Raw genomic sequence first — 22,289 nt, 5'->3', positions numbered from 1 at the left:
AAGACATGTTAATAAACTATTTACAATTTGATTGGAAATTTGAGGTTTCTTTGGTTTGAATTTTGGAACTTCTTCACTCCATCAATTCTAAATTTTTCCAAGTGAGAATATAAACTAAAGAACTGGGACTTAGTTCTGCCATGGAAATTTCTTCAGTCATTCCTTTGTCAAATTTTCTTGTTTTAGTGAATTTGAATAATATAATTTGATGGAAACATTGGCCTACAAATAGCAGTGGAGAGGCTGAACCCAAAGGAGCAAGTGATTAGTAATAAATATATCCAAAATGAAAGCATTATTTGAAATACTATGCATTCTCCTCGCTTCCACTCTTTTCATCTCCACTTTCACCATGGCTCGAGGAAGGCAGCTCCCCATTTGTAAGTAAAATAATAGTATATATAAATGATTTTAATTATATATAACATGGGAATTATAGGGCTATTCATTTTGCAGCTCCGAAACCTAGGGGACCTCCTGTTAATCCCTGTCCCAAGTCTAAATTATACTGCCATCGTATTCGATCTCGACCTTGAATGTTGAGAAGACTTTAAGTTCACCAAAAGAGGGGAAAGCTCTTCTGCCATGTTCGACCTCCGTCAAATTTCCATAAGAGCTCCTCCAAACACCATAAGAAAAGAGTACCCTATTATCTATTATTGTCTATTGTTAAGATGAATGTCGTAACCAACCAGTTGGTCTAGTGAGATTAGGCATCAAGTCCCTTAAGTAAGGTAAGGAGTTCAAATCATAATACTTGTGAATGGAGCAAACTGGATTAAGAGGGTCGCTCTCGCCTCTATAATACCCGATCTGGATTAGTCGATCACATATAATAGATTATTTGTTTCTCTTGTTTGTAGAGATAAATAAAATCAAATCACGTGAATTTTAATTTATTATACATTAATATTATTTTGATTTTTTTTTTTTAATTTTATACATCACATTATAATTCTCTTTTTGAATTCGAATACGTACTTTTATGGTTTGAAGGTTAAATCAAGTGGTCATTGAACTTTTAAGAAACTTTTACTCTGATCATCAAATTTTTATAACTTGCATTATAATTATTAAACTTTTATTTTGTTATTATAATCACTGTCATTAGTTGTCATTAGCTACTGTTAAGAAATACTGATGATGTGACATGTTAAAGTCTTATTCCAATAAACCCTAAAGTTCCAAATTTGCAGTAATCACCGAGTAATCGTATGATGATATAAATGGGCAATTTATTGCATCGCTTGCATATTATATTTGATATTGTATGAATATTTTATGTCCAAATTATAGTTTACTGTGAATTTAATGCATGTTATACTTTGTGTTGTTTGACTTGCACTTAAAGGACATAATGAGCTCTATAGCCCATTCTTTTTAGTTTTTTTTTATAATATGAAATTTCCTCTTTTATTTATTTATTTTTTGTGATCTTCAATGTTCATAATATATTATGTTTCTTTCATCCGTGGAAGTATGCAAGATCAAATCATATTAAATCTCATCTCTACTTGGATCTTATTTTATATTGATATTATTTTGAATACCTTTTTCTATTTTAATTTCTTTACATCACATTATAATTATCTTTTTACTTAATTTTAGTTTGTTTCATAGGTGAAATTACGTTCATTCATGGAATTTTAGTTAATTTTACGGTTTATGTTTGTATTTGTCATAATTCATATATTTAATAAATTAATTTTATATATTTTTATTAATTTGAACTTGAATAAGTATTTTGTGATTTTAGTGTCACAACACCAAAGTTTAGAACTATAATCAGATAAATTAAAAGGTTATCTTAAAGGACCTTTTGTCTTATTAGGTACCACACTCCATCTGGTAAACAAACTAGTTATGAAAATACAAATGACACTTGGGAGATCTTCAGAATTTCCCCATCTATATACCTATACAGTTTGGCTAAAGGGCAAAGAATTCCCATACGGGTTGTTGTAATTCCCATACGGGTTGTTGTAATACCCGTACGGATTGTTGGAATAGCTGGAGAATGGGGGGTAATTCCGGGGATAGACAAGAGTACGGCCTTGAATCGGCGGTATATTATCTGCAAAATAAGAAGCCATCATGTATATATATATCACTAATATCACACACGTATCAACCGTTAAGTGGTAAACATCTTGATATCATTTAAGTAAGTTTCGAGTTTGAGTCATTGTGTATGTAGAAAAATCTCCATTTAGAGACTCACCCACCAAAATCGTGACCCGAATCAATCCAAATTAATCAAGGTAAGTCTTAAAAATCGAGGGGGCAACAAAAAAAAAAAGAAATTCATTCACACGCATATATTGCTTATGATATTTTTGAGGTTACTTACGTTCCAAGAGCCGTCGAGCGATGGCGGAAGTGGGGATGAAGAGAGTGGAAGCAAGGAGAATGGAAAGTATCACAATTAATGCTTTCATTTTGGATTCTCTTCCTAGTCTGGGTTAAGAATCTCCTCTCCACTGTTATTTATAGGCTAATATTTTAACTGGTTATCATCTAAAAATTTTAAAATATTATATATTTTAGTTATATTTTTTTATTAAAATATTATTAAAAACTTGTAAGGTCTCTTTCTCAAAAAATTATAAAACTTGGCTAGCAAACGAGTGCATTAAAATTTTGAACATATTTTTCCACACACAAAAGCAAACTATAGCAGTTGTTTCTTTCATCTCATTTAGTTGTTTTTCTCCTAATCACAAAACTTAAAGATGTTTTGCTACCATTACAGTTTCATTGAAAAAGAAAGAACCTGAGATTCTAACGTGTCTTTTCGGGAAGACTATGGCATTTGGCTGGCAAACAATGAGTGTATTTGACCTATTATTTCACATTCCTTTTCATTTCATTAGCGGAATTAAAGATGATTGACATTAACTGATACAATTTTATCGACCACGTCAAATTATATATTGAAACTAATTTGGAAATGGAAATGGTATAAACTTATAGGGTATCTTTCTCAAATAAAATTATGAAACGTTTCATAGGATGTGCCACACGAAGCATTATGTTAACCTATACTATACGTCATGTTACGTGGCAGGCCGTTGTTGGTACAGCTCTCATTGTCTTTGTTGTACACTCCGACGAAGGTAGAGATGGACGGAGGGTAGAGTTGACGCAGTTGCATTCTTAAAATTTTTATATTATCTTGTATGTTAGATTTTTTGTGTATTTTTATTAAAAATATGATTTCTCATTCTTGAAATTTTTAAGTTCGCTCCTTTTAAAATTTTACAAATTTATTACCTAATATAAAATCGAATCTTTAAATACTTTAAGGTCTATTACTTTTAAATTAAAAAGACAAAGTTGAAAGACTTGGATTGCACATCAAAGTCCAGCTGCCCTGCCTGGTCCCAAAACGACGGAAGGGGTAAGAAAAAGATTAATCATGGGATTGAATCTATATAGATTAAAAATGGGCAAAAATGTCACGAATGAAAACTGAAAAGGATGCTTACAATTGCTATAGATTTGTTCAATAATTTTTTTTGAAATAATCTAGAGTGATTAAAAGATAGTATCTTTTCATAATTTTATTAATTATTAACAACGTATACATATCTGTAATAATTTCTTAAACTCAAGCCGATTAACAAGGGACTTCCACGGAAACGCATGTGTCCTTTCCACTGTGCACCCAAAATCAAATGGCGAACATTTTCCTCAACTTTGCTCTTCTTGTCATCATCCATTTTTCTATGCCTACTTTCTCTACCACCATACTTACAGACCAGTCGGCCCTTGTTGCATTGAAAGACCATGTTATCCACGATCCTGGAAATGTGTTGGCAACCAATTGGTCATCTTCTTCCCCTGTTTGCAATTGGTTTGGTGTCAGTTGCGGATCCAAACACCGCAGAGTCACGGCTCTAAACCTTATTGGTTTGGGACTTGTAGGCACCCTCCCACCCCACTTGGGAAATTTATCATTCCTTTCTCTTCTTTCCATCAGTGGTAACAGTTTTCATGACAGATTACCTGTCCAATTATCGAAACTCAAACGACTGAAATATGTTTACTTTGGTAACAACAACTTCAGTGGAGAAATCCCATTCTCTTTAGGCTATTTACCAAAGCTAAAGATCTTGAGCTTGCATGGAAACCAGCTTTCAGGTTCAATACCCTCCTCCATCTTCAATATATCTTCGTTGCAAGTTATTGATCTAAGCAGTAATATGCTCACCGGTTCCATACCCTTTGTTCCAATCGATTTGCTTTCGCTCGAATACATCGATTTCAGCATCAATAATCTCACTGGTCATTTTCCAAAGGATATGTTTGATCGTCTTCGGAATTTGAAAGTACTCTACTTGAGCGTTAACATGCTTTCAGGAAGAATTGCAGCCAGTTTATTCAAGTGCAAAAAATTACAAACTTTATCTTTATCACTTAACCAATTGGAGGGGAGTCTACAGGTAGAAATTGGGAATTTGAGCATGCTTCAATTCTTTTCTATTGGTCAGAACCACTTTCAAGGTAATATACACTGCCCATGTTTTTAAATTATATTTGAAAGTGTTCACAGTTTTTCCCTTTTTTTTCTCCCTAGTACTTTGAGAATGTAAAAACGATGAGCTGCTTTGTGAAAAAAAAAATCATGTTAATGAATAATAATCAAAATATATAAGACCAGTTTGAATGAATTGTGGAATTAAATCTGTCGAGAGAAATAGATAGTTTGATGTGAACTTTATGTTTGCAGGTGAAATTCCAGAACAGATTGCGAATCTAACTCTTCTTAGCCAGTTTGATTGTTCCCATAACAACTTCACAGGTGAATGAATAAAAGAAAACTATTGTACTTTCAAGTTTCTTAATTTACAACTTTTTTTCACACAAATAGTCTATTTTTTCTTAATTTATGGCAGGTATGATACCACAACAGATTGGCTACCTAAAGAATCTAGAAGTCTTGAATTTGGCAGATAACAAACTTGTTGGTCCAATTCCTCCTGCAATATTCAATACATCAACTCTATCTATCATTTCTCTGCTAGTAAATCAGCTCTCTGGAAGTCTTCCATCAAACATGGGGATTTGGCTTCCAAAACTGGAGGAATTATATATGGGGAACAATCAACTTGCTGGTCCATTCCCAATGTTTATTTCCAATGCCTCAAAGCTTACTATTCTTGATATGTCACATAATTACATTTCAGGGTCTATTCCTGACACTCTTGGCAATCTAAAAAATTTGAAGAAACTCAACCTGGAAGTTAATAATCTATCTTCATCAGGGATGAGCTTTCTCTCTTCTTTGATAAACTGTAGAGGCTTGGAAGACATGGATTTTGGTAGCAACCAATTGATCAGTGGTGAACTCCCAGGTTCGGTAAGAAATTTCTCAGATTCTCTTCAGATATTCTTTGGTGCTAGGTGCAACATCAGGGGTAGCATCCCGAGTGAATTTGGCAACTTAAGCCGCTTAATGGCCATAAAGCTAGATGGCAATAAATTGACAGGAACGGTTCCTAATACAATTGGAGGATTAAAAGATCTGCAAAGTCTTTCTCTTGGGGGAAATGAGTTAGAAGGACCGATCCCGTCCGAGTTATGTCAGCTAAACAAGTTGGGATTCTTGGTCTTGACGAACAACAAATTGTCTGGACCGATACCTACTTGCTTGGGTAATGTTGTTTCTTTAAGGCAACTATTCCTTGGCTCCAATATGTTTTCTTCCTCTATACCTTCAACCTTGACAGGGCTTACTGATCTCCTGATCCTCAACTTGTCTTCAAATTCTCTCACTGGTCCTCTTCCAATTGATATTGGAAACTGGAAAGTTCTGAATATCATGGATTTGTCGAACAATCAGTTCTCAAGTGATATCCCTACTGGAGTTTCAGATCTCAAACAGCTCACTTATTTCTCCTTATCCAATAATAGAATCACAGGTTCTATTCCTGATTCATTTGGTGACATGTGAACTTGGAATCCTTGGATTTGTCGAGAAACAGTCTATTCGGAGAGATTCCCAAGTCGTTAGAGAAACTTCGTTACCTCAAATATTTCAATGTCTCTTTCAATAGACTGCAAGGAGAAATTCCTAATGGAGGATCATTTGGAAACTACTCAAATAATTCATTTGAGGGGAATGGAGCATTTGTGGTACTGCAGCTCAACTTCATGTCCCAAGATGCAAATCTAAGCCTCAGAGAAATTCCAAGGCAAGAACAAAGCTCATAACTTATGCAACACTACCTGTTGCCTCTACAATTTTGTTGGTGGCTCTTATTATCGTTATCTTGCAAAGAAGGAAGAAGAAAGAAACATTAGAAACCCAAGAGCAAGAAGAGCTGTTACCTTTAAGAATGTGGAGACAATTTTCATACCAAGCTTCATCAAGCTACTGATGGATTCGGCGATAGCAGATTACTTGGTAGCGGAAGTTATGCTTCAGTCTATCAAGGGACTCTACTAGATGGAATGACATTTGCTGTAAAAGTCTTCAAGTTAGAGCTAAAAGGAGCCTTTAAGAGCTTTGATGTCGAATGTGAAGTTCTTCGCAACATCCGTCACCGAAATTTAACCAAAATCATCAGTACGTGCTCTAACAATCATGATTTCAGAGCCTTGGTACTTGAGTTTATGCCTAATGGGAGTCTTGACAAATGGTTGTATTCCAACAACCATTTTCTGGATATCCTACAAAAGCTGAACATACTGATAGATGTTGCATCTGCTGTGGAATATCTCCACCATGGTCATACAACACCAGTGGTTCATTGCGATATAAAGCCTAGCAATGTCCTATTAGATGAAGATATGGTTGCAAGTTTGAGCGATTTCGGAATCGCGAAACTCTTATGCATAGAGGATTCAATGATCCAAACCAGGACCCTTGCAACCTTTGGATATATGGCACCAGGTGATGCTTCTAGTTTCAAATTCATGCATACATATAGTTTCTACATAGTTCATAAAATATCTTTTCCATTATCAGACAATATTATTGGAAACTGATAAACCTTTTTAATATAAATTTGCATGTAGAGTATGGATCAGAAGGAATTGTTTCAATAAAAGGTGATGTGTATAGTTTCGGTATTCTTATGATGGAAACTATCCTGGGAAAGAAGCCGACAGATGAAATGTTCATAGGAGAAATGAGCTTGAAGAATTTAGCAGAGGAGTCGATAGCATGTATGCTAGACAAAGTTGGAGACACCAATTTTCTAAGCACCGCTGAGAAGAAACATTTGGTGGCCAACCATTGTGCATTATCAATTTTGCAAGTTGCATTGGAATGTTCAGGGGAGATGCCAGATGAAAGGCTTGATATGAAAGAAGTTGTTTCAAAGCTAGAAAAGATCAAGGTCAACTTGTTGAACGGTATTGAATGAATTTGATGATCAGGCATACAAGTATTATATGTTCTCTTTGATAGGTATTTAGGGTTATACTTCAACTTATTTTCCAAGCATTTGCGAATCATATTCCTCCTTTTTTAACTTATTTGAATTACATGGGCAATTCTAGTACATAGTGTTTCAACAAAGCACAACACTTAATAGACAACTGTGGCTGATGTTTCTTATCATGAGCACGTTGGACGCTATCGACTAATGCAATCCTTGTCTTGGCACTGACCTTCCTGCTTCATAGCTGAACATCTATTCATTATTTATATCTATAAGATATTTGGTTAAGAGAATTTAAGATTTGGCAGCAATCAACAATAAACCTTATAGAAACCTGCTTCATCAACGTTCACCTTCAACCATCCTTCCACAGGCACTTCCCAGCTCACAACCTTTACCTGCTTCAAAGAAACCTTTTTTTATCATATTCTCTAACACACAATCTAATTCTCCAATAATAGTTCTTGATCTTTGAGTAGTACCAATTGCTAAAAATACTGCAGTAATAATCTAATTAAGCGTAAATAAAATTTCCTTATAGAAAATATTAATTTGAAACAGAAAATCGTTCGAAGGACGTAAGGCTTCAAGAGAAAACCGGAGGATAGTAGTTCTGGAGCCCTCTGTTGTCAATATTTTTCCTCTCTTACCCTAAAATTCTTACGTTTTTCTTGTAACTTCTCTTAGAGTTTTAGTGACCCGAAATCTGTATTGAACTATATTTATGAATATTAGTCGTCAATCAAGAATAGAAAACTTAGTTTGAGTAAATCTTTTCTAGGAAAATTGTTTTCAGGTAATTATCTCCATAAAATCCCAATCCTCTTTTATTCTTTTTTTTTTTAATTTTGTAAGCGGTTTTTTCGTTTAGAAGTTTTCACGTAAAATTTTAGTGTTAATTTTATTATGCAATCAATATATTTATTGTTATCTTTTAAAAATTTGGTACCCGAACATATTCAAGTTTAATTCGATGACATCGTTGAAGTATAAAATTTTGTTTTATTAAAGATAGAGTTTGTAAGAACTCTCTCATTATAATGAATGAACAAAAAAGATTGTCAGGTTTTATGTACCCTATAATTCCCATGTAATATATAACTAAAAGCGTTCATATATAAAACATATATAACATTAATGTATCTTTTATAATTCACATAACACTAGAATTTTTATAATTCATCTAACTACAATTTTTATCTATTAGACATAAAACTAGATTTAACTTTGTTCTTTTCTTTTCTTTTTTCTTTGTTTGATACGGATAGTATCAGTCTTAATGCTAGTAGCCGATTGTGTGTATCTTTTAATTTTCTTTTATTTTCTATATTGTATCTTGTTTTTCTTTGTTTATTTTTTAATTTTCAATAACTCTCTATAGCATTTTTTTATTTTTATGACATGATTTTCTATCTTTTTTGCACATTTCGGTCGTTAGATCGTTTTCTTTTGTTTAATTTTCTTAGGGTTGAATTTGACGACGCTTTGACTAATTAAGATATTACTTATTGTTATCTTGATGATCTTCTCTGTTTTGGACTCTCGGATTGGATGTTGATATGTTGTTTGTGTTCAGAAATAATTTTCTCGCGATACTTGACTCTGATTTATGATTGTCAATAGTCAATCAATTGTTTGATTCTTGGTATGTTTTCGTTTATCAATGCAATCGTATTTGTTTGTATTTATCTTTTGTTCTAGTTTTTTGCCTAAGATTTTAACATTTTCGTTTGATCTTTATATGATCTTAAGTTGCTACTTTCTAATATTAATTATTATAAGAATATATCCTAATAGTATTGACGATTGTCGTTTTGCACGTCAAAATAAATTCATTTCTTCTCAAATAAATAAATAATCTCAAATAAATAAATAAAGGAAATTAAGTAGTATAGGAGAAGTAAGGGTCGATCCCACAGAGACTACGAGGTTAGATGAAATTCTTCGCTTTTGATTTTGACCTTTGACGTGAATTTAAGTGAAAGAATTAAAATGGGGTATTTTTGGTCGAAGAGAAATAATAAAATAGAAGTAGAAAGAAAAAGAAGATTAAAGAAAATAAAGACAATAAAAAGGAAAATAAAACCTGAAAATTCGATTGATTAAATCAGCCTCGAGCAAAAGCTATGGCTCAAATTCTTTGGATCATAGAAATAGATTTATCATTCGGGATTCACATCAGTTACTTTATCTTCAATGGCATTCCATGTAGGTAAAATTATATACCGAATACCTAAGACTATCTTTGATTCCGGTTTTGGAAATTAATCTACTCAACATCAATTGTTGAAGATGAAGATCTGTTTAAACGCATTTAAAACCAACTCGGATTAGTTATTTCAATAAAAACATTTCCGATCTTAATTCCCTCTTTAGCGATCAATTTGCTAATTGTGTTCGCAGGAAATCAAATATGCTTTTAATAAGCCGATTCTTCCTCCCACATATATAATCACGAAAATAATATGAGGCCGAAGCCTATCTTTGGTTTTAAAAATTTGTTTAGATTTTGAAAATAAGCGCAGAGGTTGAGAGAGAAATTCCAAAGTTACTGAAGTGTTATTCAATTCTCTCGTTAGAATTGAGTCATCGTTTTTGCCTCGGCTTAAAGGAAATATTAGCTAAGTAATGCAAAAGTCATACTTGGCATTTTAAAAACAAAAACTTGAAAAGGAATATAGACAAGTAAAAGAGAACGAGAAATTTTATAAAACTAAAAGAAAAGAAAGAAAGAACAAAAAAGAAAAATGTTTCTGGTTATTCGAGATATGAAATAGGCTTACCTTGAAAGGTATTGGTAGCCTTCTAAAACCCTGGAAATGCTAAAGACAATTCAAATACAATTACAAAAGATAATTCTGAAAAATAGTTTGAATTTAATCTAAAAGATAAATCCTAAATCTTGAATTTGAATGTGCTTGAAATGCATAGTCGTTCGTCAATCTTCTAGAAGCTCGCTGATTGGGTGATGACTGGATGTTGAATGGACCTTTTAGAACCTACTAACTCACTGTCACATCAGCAATTCATGCCCACTGTTGCAATCTTGATCCCAGAACAAAAAGTGCAGATTTCAGCCCTTTTTAGCACATTTTCCAACAGTGATCGCTATGCAAAAAAAACATGTAAAAACATCCAATTCAGTAGTAAACATGGACAAACAAATAGCATTTAAGCACAAAATAAACATCAGTCAAATTTCCCCTCACTTATCTAATGCTTGTTCTCACACACTTCTCAACCAACATGCTAAGAACATAGGTTGCCACTCCCTAACTCATTTCATAATTCAATTGTTCCAATAAACCACAATTAAGCAAAGAATTAAAACTCATGAAGCATTTCAAGCAAGTGACTAAGCTAAGAAACAATCGAGAAAAGACATTTCAATAGCTATTAATCTCATGATACACAACTTGATTGCCTCACAAAGGATTCGTTGATTCGCTCTAAGTGTTTAAGGACAAGAAATGCTCAAGCCAAAGCAAATTTAAAGCACAACCATAAGCTTGTAGTTTAATCTAATCTCCACTACTTAAAAATGAAATCAATGCAGAAGTCGAGAGGTCTTTATTCGGGTTGTAACTTGGCTAAGGTTTGGGTAAGGAAATAGGCCAAAAATCAGGTTTAAGTTTCAGGAAAAAGAGAATATCATTCCAAAATTTATTCTAAAGGAAGCAAGCGAAAAGAAACAACAAACTCTCCTTTTTCGAACTTTTCTTGTTTTTTCGATTCGAGCCTGCTGTTTTTTTTATGCTGCAATGTATTTTTTTCCGCACAGTTCAAACCAAACTGATTTTTTTCCAATTATTTTTCTGCATTGTTTGAACCAAACTGATTTTTTCACTGATTTTTCAGCACTGTTTGAATCAACACAGTATTTTTTGCACTGTTCAAACAGTGTATTTTTTGTTTTGTTTTTCGAACATTGCTCCTCTCTTTTCTCTGTATTTTTTCCCGAAGGAATAACCTTACCTCTTCCTGAAAACGGGTGACAAGAGAGGCTCAAAATTGGCCATCTAAGAGAAAAATAAACTAAAGGTAGGCAATTTATTTTTGGGAATAGAAAATGTTTAATCCTAATGCCTCTATCATACAAAAAACATTAAATTTAGTAGCCTAAAAAAGAATCAAACTACAAGTTCTAGAATACAACAACAATGCTCGGCACACTAAAAGAAACAAAGAGCAAGAACGAAAATAAAAATTTCATGCTCATTAAGCCCAAGCCTCACCAAAATTGGTTCAATGAATAAAGTACATGCATCAATTAATCAACAACCATGAAAAATCATAATTTCAAAAAAAAATTAACTAGCTAGACCAACGAACCATCATGCATTCAACATCAAATTCAAAGTAAAATTAGACAATTCATCAGAAAACAACCAAATTACTCAACGAAATAAAAGACTTGGCAACAAATTATTCAAGCATGTCAATATCAAAAACTCAATTTCAAGCAAGGAAAATCTAACTAATATCCTCCCCCACTTAAATCGTTTTGTCTCAAAACGTAAATCAAAATTAAAATGCAAAGGAGAGGAAAAAGGAATATTCCCTGATTAATTATAGTCGTGATCGCGGCTGCGTCGAGATGACCCCGCGTGCAAGTAGGAGAGAATCTTGGTGAGGTTGGAATCAATGAAGGCGAGGCGACCTTGTACGCCTTGCATTTCTTCTCGCACATCCGGTTGAGAGCTCGTCGCCGGTGCCGATGGAGGATCGGCTCTCCTCATGAACACGTCCTCATGGCGTGGCGTGATGGTGCCGGGAGGCACGATATGTGGAGCGGCAGGTGTTCTTGCGAGAAGTCCCATGGAATCTCAGCACCTAGAATCCAAAGCATCCATAGAAAAAGCGCAAGTCAAATTAGCATCATCAAATGTCAAAGGAAATAAACGTTGGATGAGTGTTTTATTTGGTTACTATTTTGTTATTAATTAAACCATGTTATCTTCATTTATAGTCATTGAAATGACCTCACTGCCGCGATAAAATCTAAGGGTTTCGGCTTTAGATGACCTCATTACAAATTACACTGACAAATTATATTGTCTTTTTTTTGGATAATTAAGTTTTATTACCCAAGAATAGCATAATACTGCTACAAAACAGTGCAATCAGAGTATCAAAGAATGGGGAACCAATGTACAAACAAAATTAATTAATACCCCAATTACTACATAAAACTAAATTTCTGCTATCATTCCTATTAATGTTCCTATTAGTTAGGACAGCCCTTACAATCATCTTAACATAGTTGATAATTTCTTCAGCAGTACGACTCTTGCCTTTGAATATCCTACAATTTCTTTCCTCCCAAATGACATAATTGTGACCGCACCAAGAGAGCCTCAAAATAGTGGAAATCAAGGACTTACCCTACCATGAATTTGCTGCCCATTCGAGCAGACTGGACCAGTTGTTGAACTGTAAGTTCAACCCGGACAGTTGGAGCAGAGAACTCCATATTGTAGCCGTGTACCTGCAAGTGGCAAAAAGATGATCTCTGGTTTCAATTCCATCATGGAAGAAAATACAATCAGCATTAGTAGGAATCCCAAAACGTTGTAATCTGTCCTTGGTTAGAAGACGATCTAGTATGATCATAGTATGATCATCCAAGAAATAAGGCTATGCTTTGGAACATGGAGAGAAAACCAGAGCAGATTATGCCAAGATACTTTGCTTTTTTTTCGGCCGGATATCTTCCCAAATTTGCTTAGTGTTACTCGCAGAAGATAGCAGCAACGGTCTGGCCATTATTCGTATTTTCAGAATATGTTTAAATATCCAGCTCGAATTAAGAGGTTCAGTCATGGTCCAGAAATCTTGGTTCTTGATAGTATTAATATGAGTCCAGGCTACCCATAATGATCCTTGACCTGCAAGAAGTTTTCTGGTAAGTAGAATTAAGTTCGCACAGTTCTAGGATTTAATATCCTTTAGACCTAAACCACCTTCTGACTTTAGATAACAAATATTTCTCCAGCTCACCCTTGCTCATGTAGCTTTTGTATCCGAACCTTTACAAAAGAATCTTGAACACAATTGTTCAATTTTCTTGATAATGGAAAGAGGCAAGACAAGTTGCCTACACCAAAAATTTGCAACGCTATAAAAAACAGTCTTAATGAGCTCCACCCTTCCTGCATAACTCGTATACTTCCTTGACCATTGGTGTAGCCTGTTTTTAATGTTATCAAGAAGGGCTTGACAATCTTTAGCAGTAAGTTTCTTGGTGACCAAAGGGACACCCAAGTAACGAATAGGTAATCGTCCATGATTAAAACCAGTAGAATTTATGATAGATTTGATGTTGAGGGAAGAAATATCAGCCGTGAAAATTTCACATTTTCCAGCATTTAGTTTAAGTCCAGAAAACTCATAGAAGCAGTCCAAGACAGTGATGACACCCAAAACTGACTCATGATTTCCTTTGCAGAAGATAAGTAAATCGTCGGCAAAAGATAGGTGAGTGAGTCCAAGATTCTTGCATTTCGGATGAAAAGAAAACATCCCTTTAGAAGCAGCAGTGTTGAGGAGGTTGGACAGAACATTCATAATCATAACAAATAAAACAGGGGATAGTGGATCCCCTTGTCTTATCCCCCTATCACCCTTGAAGTAGCCAATCAAGCTTCCATTAAAAGGAATAGAGTAACGAGCATTCGAATAGCACGCAGTAATCCATTCAATGGCTTTGGATGGAAAATCCAAAGCTTTAAGGACAGCTTAAATGAATTCCCAATTAATGGAGTCAAATGTTTTCTGAAGATCAATTTTTAAAGCACATCTCAGAGAGATGGATTTCCTCTCATAACCTTTGACTATCTCTTGAGCAAGAAGAGTATTGTCAATTATACTTCTTCCCTTGACAAAAGAAGATTGATTTGGAGCTATAATTCTGGGAAGCATAGGAGTTATCCTATTAAAAAGGATCTTAGTAATAGCTTTGTAGATCACCGAACAGCAAGAAATAGGACAGAAATCAGAAACTTTGCTCGGATTTGGCATTTTAGGAATTAAAGCAATAGAGGTCGAGTTAAAAGTCGGGCAGATAAAAGATTCCTGAAAGAAATACTTGACAGTCTTGAGAACATCATTACCAACCACCAACCAGGCTTTTTTGAAGAATAAGGAGGAGTATCCATCGGGACCTGGAGCCTTGTCATTGCCTTGACTGAAAATGGCTTCTTTAATTTCCTCATTGGTAACTTCTTTAACAAGCATTTCTATGTTTTCCAATGAGGAAATAGGGTGGACCAGATCTTTAAGTAGAGATGCAGGGTAGCTTTTGGTATTAGGATCTTTAGAACCTAATAAATTTTTGAAATATTCAATAATTTCCACTGACATATCTTCAAAAGAATCAAGTCTATCTCCCTGATTGTTGACTAGAGATCTTATAGTTTGTCTTTTGTTCTTGGTAGCAACGACCGAATGAAAGAATTTTGTGCATCTATCACATTCCTTAATCCAATGCACTTTAGCTTTTTGTTTCAAAAACATCGATTCAGCTTCTTCTAACAAGTCGAATTCTCTCTGTAGCTCAAGCTCTCTCTCCAAGGAACCATCACCTTTCAAGGTAAGTAGTTGTTGCATTTCGAGTTCAACTCTCTTTTGAATGACTCGTGCCGAAATGTCACTAAAACATTCCTTATTGAGATTTTTGAGACTAGATTTGTGACGTTTAAGCTTTGCGAATAAAATCATCATGGGATTGCCGTTAGTCTCTAAATTCCAGGATTGTCTCACAGTTTCAAGAAAATTAGGGTGAAGTGCCCAACAATTAAAGAATTTAAAAGGTTTCGGTCCACTAGAATGGACCTCTTTACTTAAGTTCACCAGAGCCATGCAATGATCAGAAGGACCCGGAGCCATGAATTCCATATGAGAATGTAGGAAACATTCAAACCATGAAGGATTAATTAAAACTCTGTCAAGTTTCCGAGCCAAAAAGTTATCACTTTGCTTGTTGCTCCATGAAAAAGTAGGTCCAAAAAAAGGATGATCTTGCAAATGCAGATCTTGAGTAGCTTCTTGAAACTCTAACATATCTGAAGAGGTGATCGTTCCCATAAGTTCAGTGTCTAAGCTCTCATAATTGTGCAGAATTACATTGAAATCGCCTCCCAAGTTCCAGGGAAGGTTGCTAAAATTAGCTTCAATATGTCTAAGATCATTCCATAGTTGTATTCTAAAAATTCCATTATTACCACTGTAGATTGCAGTAATAATGAAAGGCTCGTCCTTAAACAATCCTTTAACAATGATGCTTTGAGCCGAGACATAACATAAAGATAGAGCAATATCTTTTCTCCACAGTAACCAAATTCTTCCATTCTCCGCAAAATCATAATTGGTAATACAATTCCAATTTGCAAAGGAAGTAGCAAGAATATTTGCAGATTTGTCCACTTTCACGCGAGTTTCCATCAAACAGAGGATTGTAACATTATAATTGGCAACCCTTTTAAGAACATTGCCTTGTTTAAGAGGGTTATTTAACCCTCTTACGTTCCAGAATGCAAAAATCATTTCCCCTGTGACGAGGAACCCATGTCTCCTCCATTACTACTTACTGAGGCTCCGTTGTGTTTTTCTATGTGAGCCTTTTTTTTTAATTTGAGATCTTTAATCAGCTCATCAACCCCTGGAGTAGCAGCTCGAGATTTATCAACAAGGTTTTCTGAGGAAGATCGTGTCTCGTCAATCGAACTGAGTAAATCAAATCTATTGGAAGAACCTGTAAAGGCTTTAGTTGTTTTTGTAGGCCTACCCCTGCCCCTCTTTACTTGAGGATTAGAAGAGGAATCTATTTTCATGTCAGATTCGGAAGACTTAGAGCTACCTTCTTCTCTAAGAACGGAAGCAACAGCAGTTTATGGATCTTTAATAGTGAAGGAAGAATTAAGAGTACCAGAATCAGCCAAAACATTATCTTGAGTATGCGAATCAGTTCCTGATTTAATCACTTCTTCTTTATCTTTACTAAGATCATGGATTAGATTATCAGCAGTACTATGAACTTCTGGAGCAAGAGATGATGGATTTGTAGATTCCTTTTTCCTCCAGACAAGTGAAGGATCTTGAGAAGAATTAGCGAATTGGTTACATCGTTTTGTAATATGACCAAACACGTTACAATTCTTACAACGAGGAGTCCAAGGCACCTCAACAACAATTGAAGCAGTTTGGCCATTACTCAGAATAACATCGATATATATAGGGATAGAATCGTTTGCCCCTATCTCAATACAGACTTTAGCAAATTCAAGCCTAGTTTTGGATGCTGTGACAGAATCCATAGAAAGCAGAAAGCCAATTGCACTTGCTACGTAGCTCAGGCCTTCGTTCGAGAACAATTCCAGGGGAACATTATATAAATGTACCCATAATGGAATTCTAGACAGATCAAAATCTAGCTTAGTCATGTTAGGCTCCCATTTACGAAGAATTAAGGGTTTGTTAAAAATATGCCAAGGTCCATTCTCCATAACCCAATCCCTAGCTTTCTTTGAATTAAAAGAGAAGAGGTATAGATTATTACCTGCATAACTGGTTTGTACCGAAGCACCCTGTAAGGGTTTTTTCCACAAATTATCTATAATCTGTTGTAGCGCTGAAAACTTTGGTGCTGCTCCAAGGAAGTGCCCAACTAGTGAGAGTCTCCATTCTGCAATTCCTTCTTTGAAAACTTCAGGTGGTGGGTGAACTGTCGGCGTTCCATCACGCAAATTTGGGGGAAAATATCGAAGTTGATTTCCAGCAGAGCACGAGAAAAGCTTTCGCCAATCCATCATAAACCCAGGCAACCTTTGAAACACTGATGATGAAGAAAAGAAAAGAGAGACTATGAAGGAAACCAGAGAAGAAACGAGCGAATCGCCGAGAACGCAGTTGCAGCAAATCAGTTTCCATTAGTCCTGCTAATGTACGCCGAGAGATAGTTGCAATCGTGCGCCATGCTCTGCTTCTCAGCGTATTGATTTTCCTCTTCGTAATTTTGCTATTAATTATAATTTATATTGTCTCGCTTTGCAGGGAATGTTGTTATTAGTTCATTAAAATATTATTCATTATTCTCCTGTCTGAAAGGTGGAAAATGAAAAATCGTGGAAAAAGGAAACATGGGATATTATCTTGAAATTTCTTGATATATTAGCATCTTATTTAGTTACAATCATTTTGTTTTTCTTTTTAGTTCGGGAATCGTAATTCTTTCACCCAGTTGACGTCCCCTCTCGTTTGAACAGAACCCCAACTGCTTGGTCATGGTGGATAATTGCTATGGTGAATTTGTGGAAAGCATTGAGCCTCCAATGGTGGTAGGTGGAGTATTTCACTTCTTTTTTCCTGAAGAAGGGTCACAATGGTTTTCAACGGTGGGCAGGGTGCAGATTTGATTGCCGGAAGTTCGATAAAGAATCCGGTGGAATCATCGCACCATGTGGTGGATATGTTGCTGGTAGTAAAAACTGGGTCGATGCTGCAGCAGCTCGTTTATCGGCACCAGGCCTTGGAGTTGACTGTGGCTTAACACCTGGCGATATTATGCGTGCCTTTTTCCAGGGGTTGTTTCTTGCACCCCGAATGGTTGGCGAGGCAATTAAGGTGCATTGAGCATGTTCTTAGCCCACTAATTTTGTTTATTTATTATTCCGTTTTGCCCTTTCAATCCAGCAATCAAAAACATGTATTCGTCTTTATATCCAGGGAACCTTTCTGGTTGCTAAAGTTATATGCTTCTGAAGGGTATAAGGTACAGCCTCATCCTCGAGTCCCTCGGAATGATACAGTACAGGTTTGCTTTCTGACTGTTCATGGTTACCCTATGTTTGTTGCATTTCTATAGTAGATATGTTATATTATAAGAGTATTGTTGTTTTAAGAAATGGTTCTACATTCTGATTAGTTCATCAATATTTTCGTTTTTTCTACATTTTTTTTCTACAAAATGATGGAAACATACGGAAAAATCATTTTTCTCTTCTTTTCAGGCAGTGCAGCTTGGAAGTGGGGAACGTCTCCTTGCTTTCTGCGAAGCTGTACAGAGAAGCTCTCCCGTAGGTTCATTCATCAAGCCAGTTCCTGGTACAACTGCAGGATATGCATCAGAGGCCGGGTCATATTTTACCTCCTTTATCTTTTACTGCACTTGGTATAGCTGGTGTCTTTTACCCCCACCTTTATCTTTTACAGCTTATGATTATAAAGGAGCAGAAATTTGGATGCAAAAAAACATCAGGACATATGGATGCTGCACAAATGAATGTAAGATCAAATTTTTATAAATGATATTTTAAATATTTTAAACAAATGCGACGAATGTCGATTCGAACACGTGATTTTTAGTTCTTCAATTTAACGCTCTTCTAACTAAGCTATCTTCAAAGTAATTTGTTTAGAGGTGTAGTTACTAATGAGAACAAATTCTGATGTATCACAATGATTTAATTTTTTATTAAATTATAAAATATATATATTTTTAAAAAAATCAACACCGTTAATAATTTTGTTATATTCAAGTTGAAATTAATCTGCAAATTTATTGGAAGTATGTGTTAATTATTAAGACAATTAGACAAAACATCATTGGACTCGATATCCAGTTGGAACAAGAAAAAAAAAAGAGATGATATCAACAGAGAGCACGCACGTGGCACACTTTCAAAAGATAAAATACAGTTTGATTTGGAAACTACTACTAGTACCATACAAGTCATGAAATTATCAGTACACAATCCAAAATCAGTACTTTTCTAGAACTTAGCTAATGGCAACAATTCTGCAAATCACCTTCAAGTTCTCACCCTCCGGTTCATTAAACGAAGAGTTTTGCGAAAAACCCATTTGCTGTTGCTCGATAAAAACTCCCAGAGCTGTTTCTCTGCGGCCAAAAAGGTTCAAGTTGGGAGCTTTTGCGAGGCAAAGATGGACATTTGGTGAAGTTTGTAGGGACAAAGATGGGATTTTTCGGAAAGAAGAAAGGTGGAAGAGGAAGAAAAGATTGGTTTTGGTGATGTTTAGTCAAGGATTTGGGTTTAATGGCGGCGGCGGCGGTGGTGATGGTGGTGGGAAAATTAATAGTGACACTGCTAGGCTTCTGGGAAATATTGCTTTTGCTATCGGGTTGACTTATCTTTCAGTGACTGGTCAGCTTGGCTGGGTTTTAGATGCTATTGTCTCTATTTGGGTATTAATCCCTTCTCCTTTTCATATGTATGCATGTAAAGTTTAGCTTTCTACTGTGTTTTTTAACATGAATTATGAGCATCCAGTAGATATAATTAGGGTTTATGATGAGAATTAACCATGGTTCCCCTTCTTCCTGGTTTGTTTTGCTCTTCCATTTTCTTGGCTAAAAGCAAAGGCTTTACCTTACTGTTTACTGGTATTGGCTGAATTAAGAAAGTTTTTATTTTCCTTTTCCTTCTAAATTTTGATGCAATGTTTCATTGGAGATCAATGAATAAATCAGTGCTAGTTGACTATGTAGCATTAGCCGTTGTGTTGTGTTGGCACCATTTTTGTACTGTGAAACCATCTCAAGTAGTGTACCTTCTTATATAATTTACTAAGATTAGGACTTTCAATATTTATATTAATTCATATAGTTGCATCTAATTTCCGGTGTTGTCATCGCCAGCTCATTGCAGTGCTCGTTCCTATTGTTGGTGTGGGAGCCTTCCTTTGGTGGGCGGGGAGGGATATTGTTCAAAGCAGTGTAAGTCTTCTTTAACTTTTGGTTCCTTGTTCAAAGCTATGCGCGAAGTTTTCTATTTGCATATCTTTGTCAATGTGGTCAGTAGCTTCAGCAGCAGTTCTGATCTTCGGTCTCATGTTTTTTAAATTCTCTGGATAAGGTTGTTATTGAAAGAATGAAATGAACTTATCGGTTTAAAGTGCTTATGTAGTTACGGGTTTATATGTATATACAAATATGGATTTGGCCCGCTTAAACCCTGGAATTGCAAGAGCCTTGTCGTCTGAATGTTCATGTATATGCTACTGTGATGTTTACATTAACACTCCTTGTCTGTGCTTCTAAGAATCAAATATGTTACTGTTTTAGTTTCCGAAACGCGGTCGTGAAATTGCCAGAGCCTTGTTGTCTGACTGTTCATGTATATGTTATTCTGATGTTTACATTAAACACTCCTTGTGTGTGCTTTTGTATATCCAATATTGTTCAGTATTGTTTTCCGAGACGGCTGTGGTGTACTTGGTGTTCTTAATAATGTGAATAAACATATGAAACTCCATCTATCGCTGACCACCTTTAATAATATCTTATATGATTGCAGTGCCCAAATTGTGGAAATGATTTCAGATTTTCAAGTAAGCTCTTCAAACACCGCTAAGCTAACTTATGGACTTTTATGAGATGGTTTTGTATCTATTCTGACACAGATGGTAATGACTATCTCTTAGGTCGTTTCTAAACGATGAGTTGCAGCTGTGCCCTTACTGCAGTCAACCATTTTCAGGTGAATCTATTTATATTAATTGACACATCTTTGTGTTTAGACTCCTGAAGATGTCTCCATTGAGTAGGCAGGATAATCCGGCCGATAGCTATCCGGACTACCTTATGCCCATTTCATTATTACTTCGAGTCGGATTCACTAGCTTTTCATGTTTTATTAACTTGTTGATTTAAATGTAGTGGTGGATGACAAATTTGTCAAGGAACCCGTGAAGTTCTCCAACGAAGCCTCGAAAGCAAAACAAGCATCCAATGGCTTCTCTCCCGGTTTCAAGAAAGGTGCCCTCTTTAACACCTGATATCTTGGTGTATTGGAATTATTTTCGTACAGAATTTAGCATTAACTGACATGTGCCGTGATACTATAACTGGATTAGTATGTTTCCCAGCTAGTCAAGTTTTGTTTTATCTAACATAATCAACTCGAATCGTTTTCATGTCGTACAAAACCGGTCCTGGAAAAAGGCAGAAGCTTAAAAATGCGACAGTTCTATGAGAAACAGAACATGTTATTTTGCAACATGACAAAAGCACGTTGTGCGTTTAAAATCATGATTCTTCTATCCATCAATTCATGTTGTACATATTTTACATCAAGAACACGAAATAAGCATGTTATAAACATCGACTGTATATCAGATAAGCATGTTAATTTAAGTTCATCGGTTCATTAATTCCTAGTATCTCACATGGTTTGTTCAGGAAACGTTTCTTCGGGTCCGGTTGTTGATATTGAAGCAGAAGTGAAAGATGCAGATTGAGAGCTAGCATAGACGGTAAAGAACTTAAAAAGAGTGCATTACTTCGAGCTTTCGGTACCCTAGCAAGTGAACGAAATATTTTTATCGTATTTTTCGTGTCAGATTGTTAATTTGCTAATGCTCCAACATGACAATCTTGCAACTTATGCATATCTATGTATATATCTCTTACACTGTCGGATCGGAGAGGACTTGCAGTGAAGATGGTTGTCATGTTGTAGATGAATATCAGGAATGTGAGTGCAAATGCTCGATCGATTTCGATAAACCGTGTCGGTATAGCATAACTCTATATTTTCTTCTATCTTCGCTCCGTAGAGGGAGCGAAGTCGGAAGAATAGGTCACTTCATGTTCTTTACAATTACAGCATAACTCTGTATAATTTGTTGTCAGCTACTATATATCTGTTTTATTCTTCCATTCTCTTCATATTTATGGAACTTGTAATCCATTTTTTCTATTTGCAAGGATAATAAATTAGTTTAAACACCGAATTCAGTTCAATTAATTTACGGGTGAGCAAAACTCGGCTCGAAAAATCAATTTTTTCGACTCGACTCGAATTGACTTTGAGTTGTAATTTCATAAACTCCACTCGATTCGAAAAAAATTCAAATTCAAATCAAGTTATAAAATATAAG

The 22,289-nt window shown here is 35.3% G+C and overlaps 4 protein-coding genes and 1 long non-coding RNA gene across 7 annotated transcripts; 3 read left to right on the top strand and 2 right to left on the bottom strand.

Moving 5' to 3' along the window:
* Nucleotides 1-1,792: 1,792 nt before the first annotated feature.
* On the bottom strand, nucleotides 1,793-2,466 carry LOC120159121. Its single transcript, XR_005519324.1, has 2 exons — nucleotides 2,351-2,466; nucleotides 1,793-2,074 (listed from the first exon to the last, which is right to left on the bottom strand). It is a non-coding gene; the product is annotated as an uncharacterized LOC120159121 (long non-coding RNA).
* Nucleotides 2,467-3,629: 1,163 nt separating this feature from the next.
* LOC120159088 (probable leucine-rich repeat receptor-like protein kinase At1g35710) lies at nucleotides 3,630-6,396 on the top strand. The gene is made up of 3 exons (XM_039169759.1): nucleotides 3,630-4,506; nucleotides 4,733-4,804; nucleotides 4,899-6,396. Exons 1-3 carry the CDS (start codon nucleotides 3,678-3,680, stop codon nucleotides 5,954-5,956), a joined length of 1,959 nt encoding a protein of 652 aa, XP_039025690.1. The 5' UTR covers nucleotides 3,630-3,677; the 3' UTR covers nucleotides 5,957-6,396.
* On the top strand, nucleotides 6,044-7,441 carry LOC120159181 (receptor kinase-like protein Xa21). Its single transcript, XM_039169831.1, has 3 exons — nucleotides 6,044-6,146; nucleotides 6,341-6,898; nucleotides 7,024-7,441. The coding sequence occupies exons 1-3, from the start codon at nucleotides 6,044-6,046 to the stop codon at nucleotides 7,371-7,373; spliced, it is 1,011 nt and encodes a 336-aa protein (XP_039025762.1). The 3' UTR covers nucleotides 7,374-7,441.
* Nucleotides 7,442-10,148: 2,707 nt separating this feature from the next.
* Nucleotides 10,149-17,538, bottom strand: LOC120159064. Of its 3 annotated transcripts, none has more exons than XR_005519316.1 (3): nucleotides 16,948-17,538; nucleotides 12,781-12,879; nucleotides 10,149-12,224 (listed from the first exon to the last, which is right to left on the bottom strand). XR_005519316.1 is itself a non-coding variant. In XM_039169735.1 (2 exons), exons 1-2 carry the CDS (start codon nucleotides 17,198-17,200, stop codon nucleotides 12,127-12,129), a joined length of 351 nt encoding a protein of 116 aa, XP_039025666.1. In that variant the 5' UTR covers nucleotides 17,201-17,515; the 3' UTR covers nucleotides 10,149-12,126. The 3 variants fall into 3 exon arrangements, 1 of the variants encoding a protein (XP_039025666.1); XR_005519315.1 differs by having other exon boundaries at nucleotides 12,776-12,879; nucleotides 16,948-17,536; XM_039169735.1 differs by lacking the exon at nucleotides 12,781-12,879 and having other exon boundaries at nucleotides 16,948-17,515.
* A 1,583-nt stretch (nucleotides 17,539-19,121) lies between these two features.
* LOC120159095 lies at nucleotides 19,122-22,083 on the top strand. The gene is made up of 6 exons (XM_039169764.1): nucleotides 19,122-19,593; nucleotides 20,047-20,124; nucleotides 20,705-20,735; nucleotides 20,828-20,887; nucleotides 21,067-21,165; nucleotides 21,589-22,083. The coding sequence occupies exons 1-6, from the start codon at nucleotides 19,174-19,176 to the stop codon at nucleotides 21,645-21,647; spliced, it is 747 nt and encodes a 248-aa protein (XP_039025695.1). The 5' UTR covers nucleotides 19,122-19,173; the 3' UTR covers nucleotides 21,648-22,083.
* The last annotated feature ends 206 nt before the right edge of the window (nucleotides 22,084-22,289 follow it).

This window comes from Hibiscus syriacus, unplaced genomic scaffold, assembly GCF_006381635.1.
Source record: "Hibiscus syriacus cultivar Baekdansim isolate YM2019G1 unplaced genomic scaffold, ASM638163v2 tig00111342_pilon, whole genome shotgun sequence".
Lineage (NCBI taxonomy): Eukaryota > Viridiplantae > Streptophyta > Magnoliopsida > Malvales > Malvaceae > Hibiscus > Hibiscus syriacus.
The sequence above is the reverse complement of the archived record's forward strand: the minus strand, read 5'-3'. Positions and strand labels throughout refer to the sequence as shown.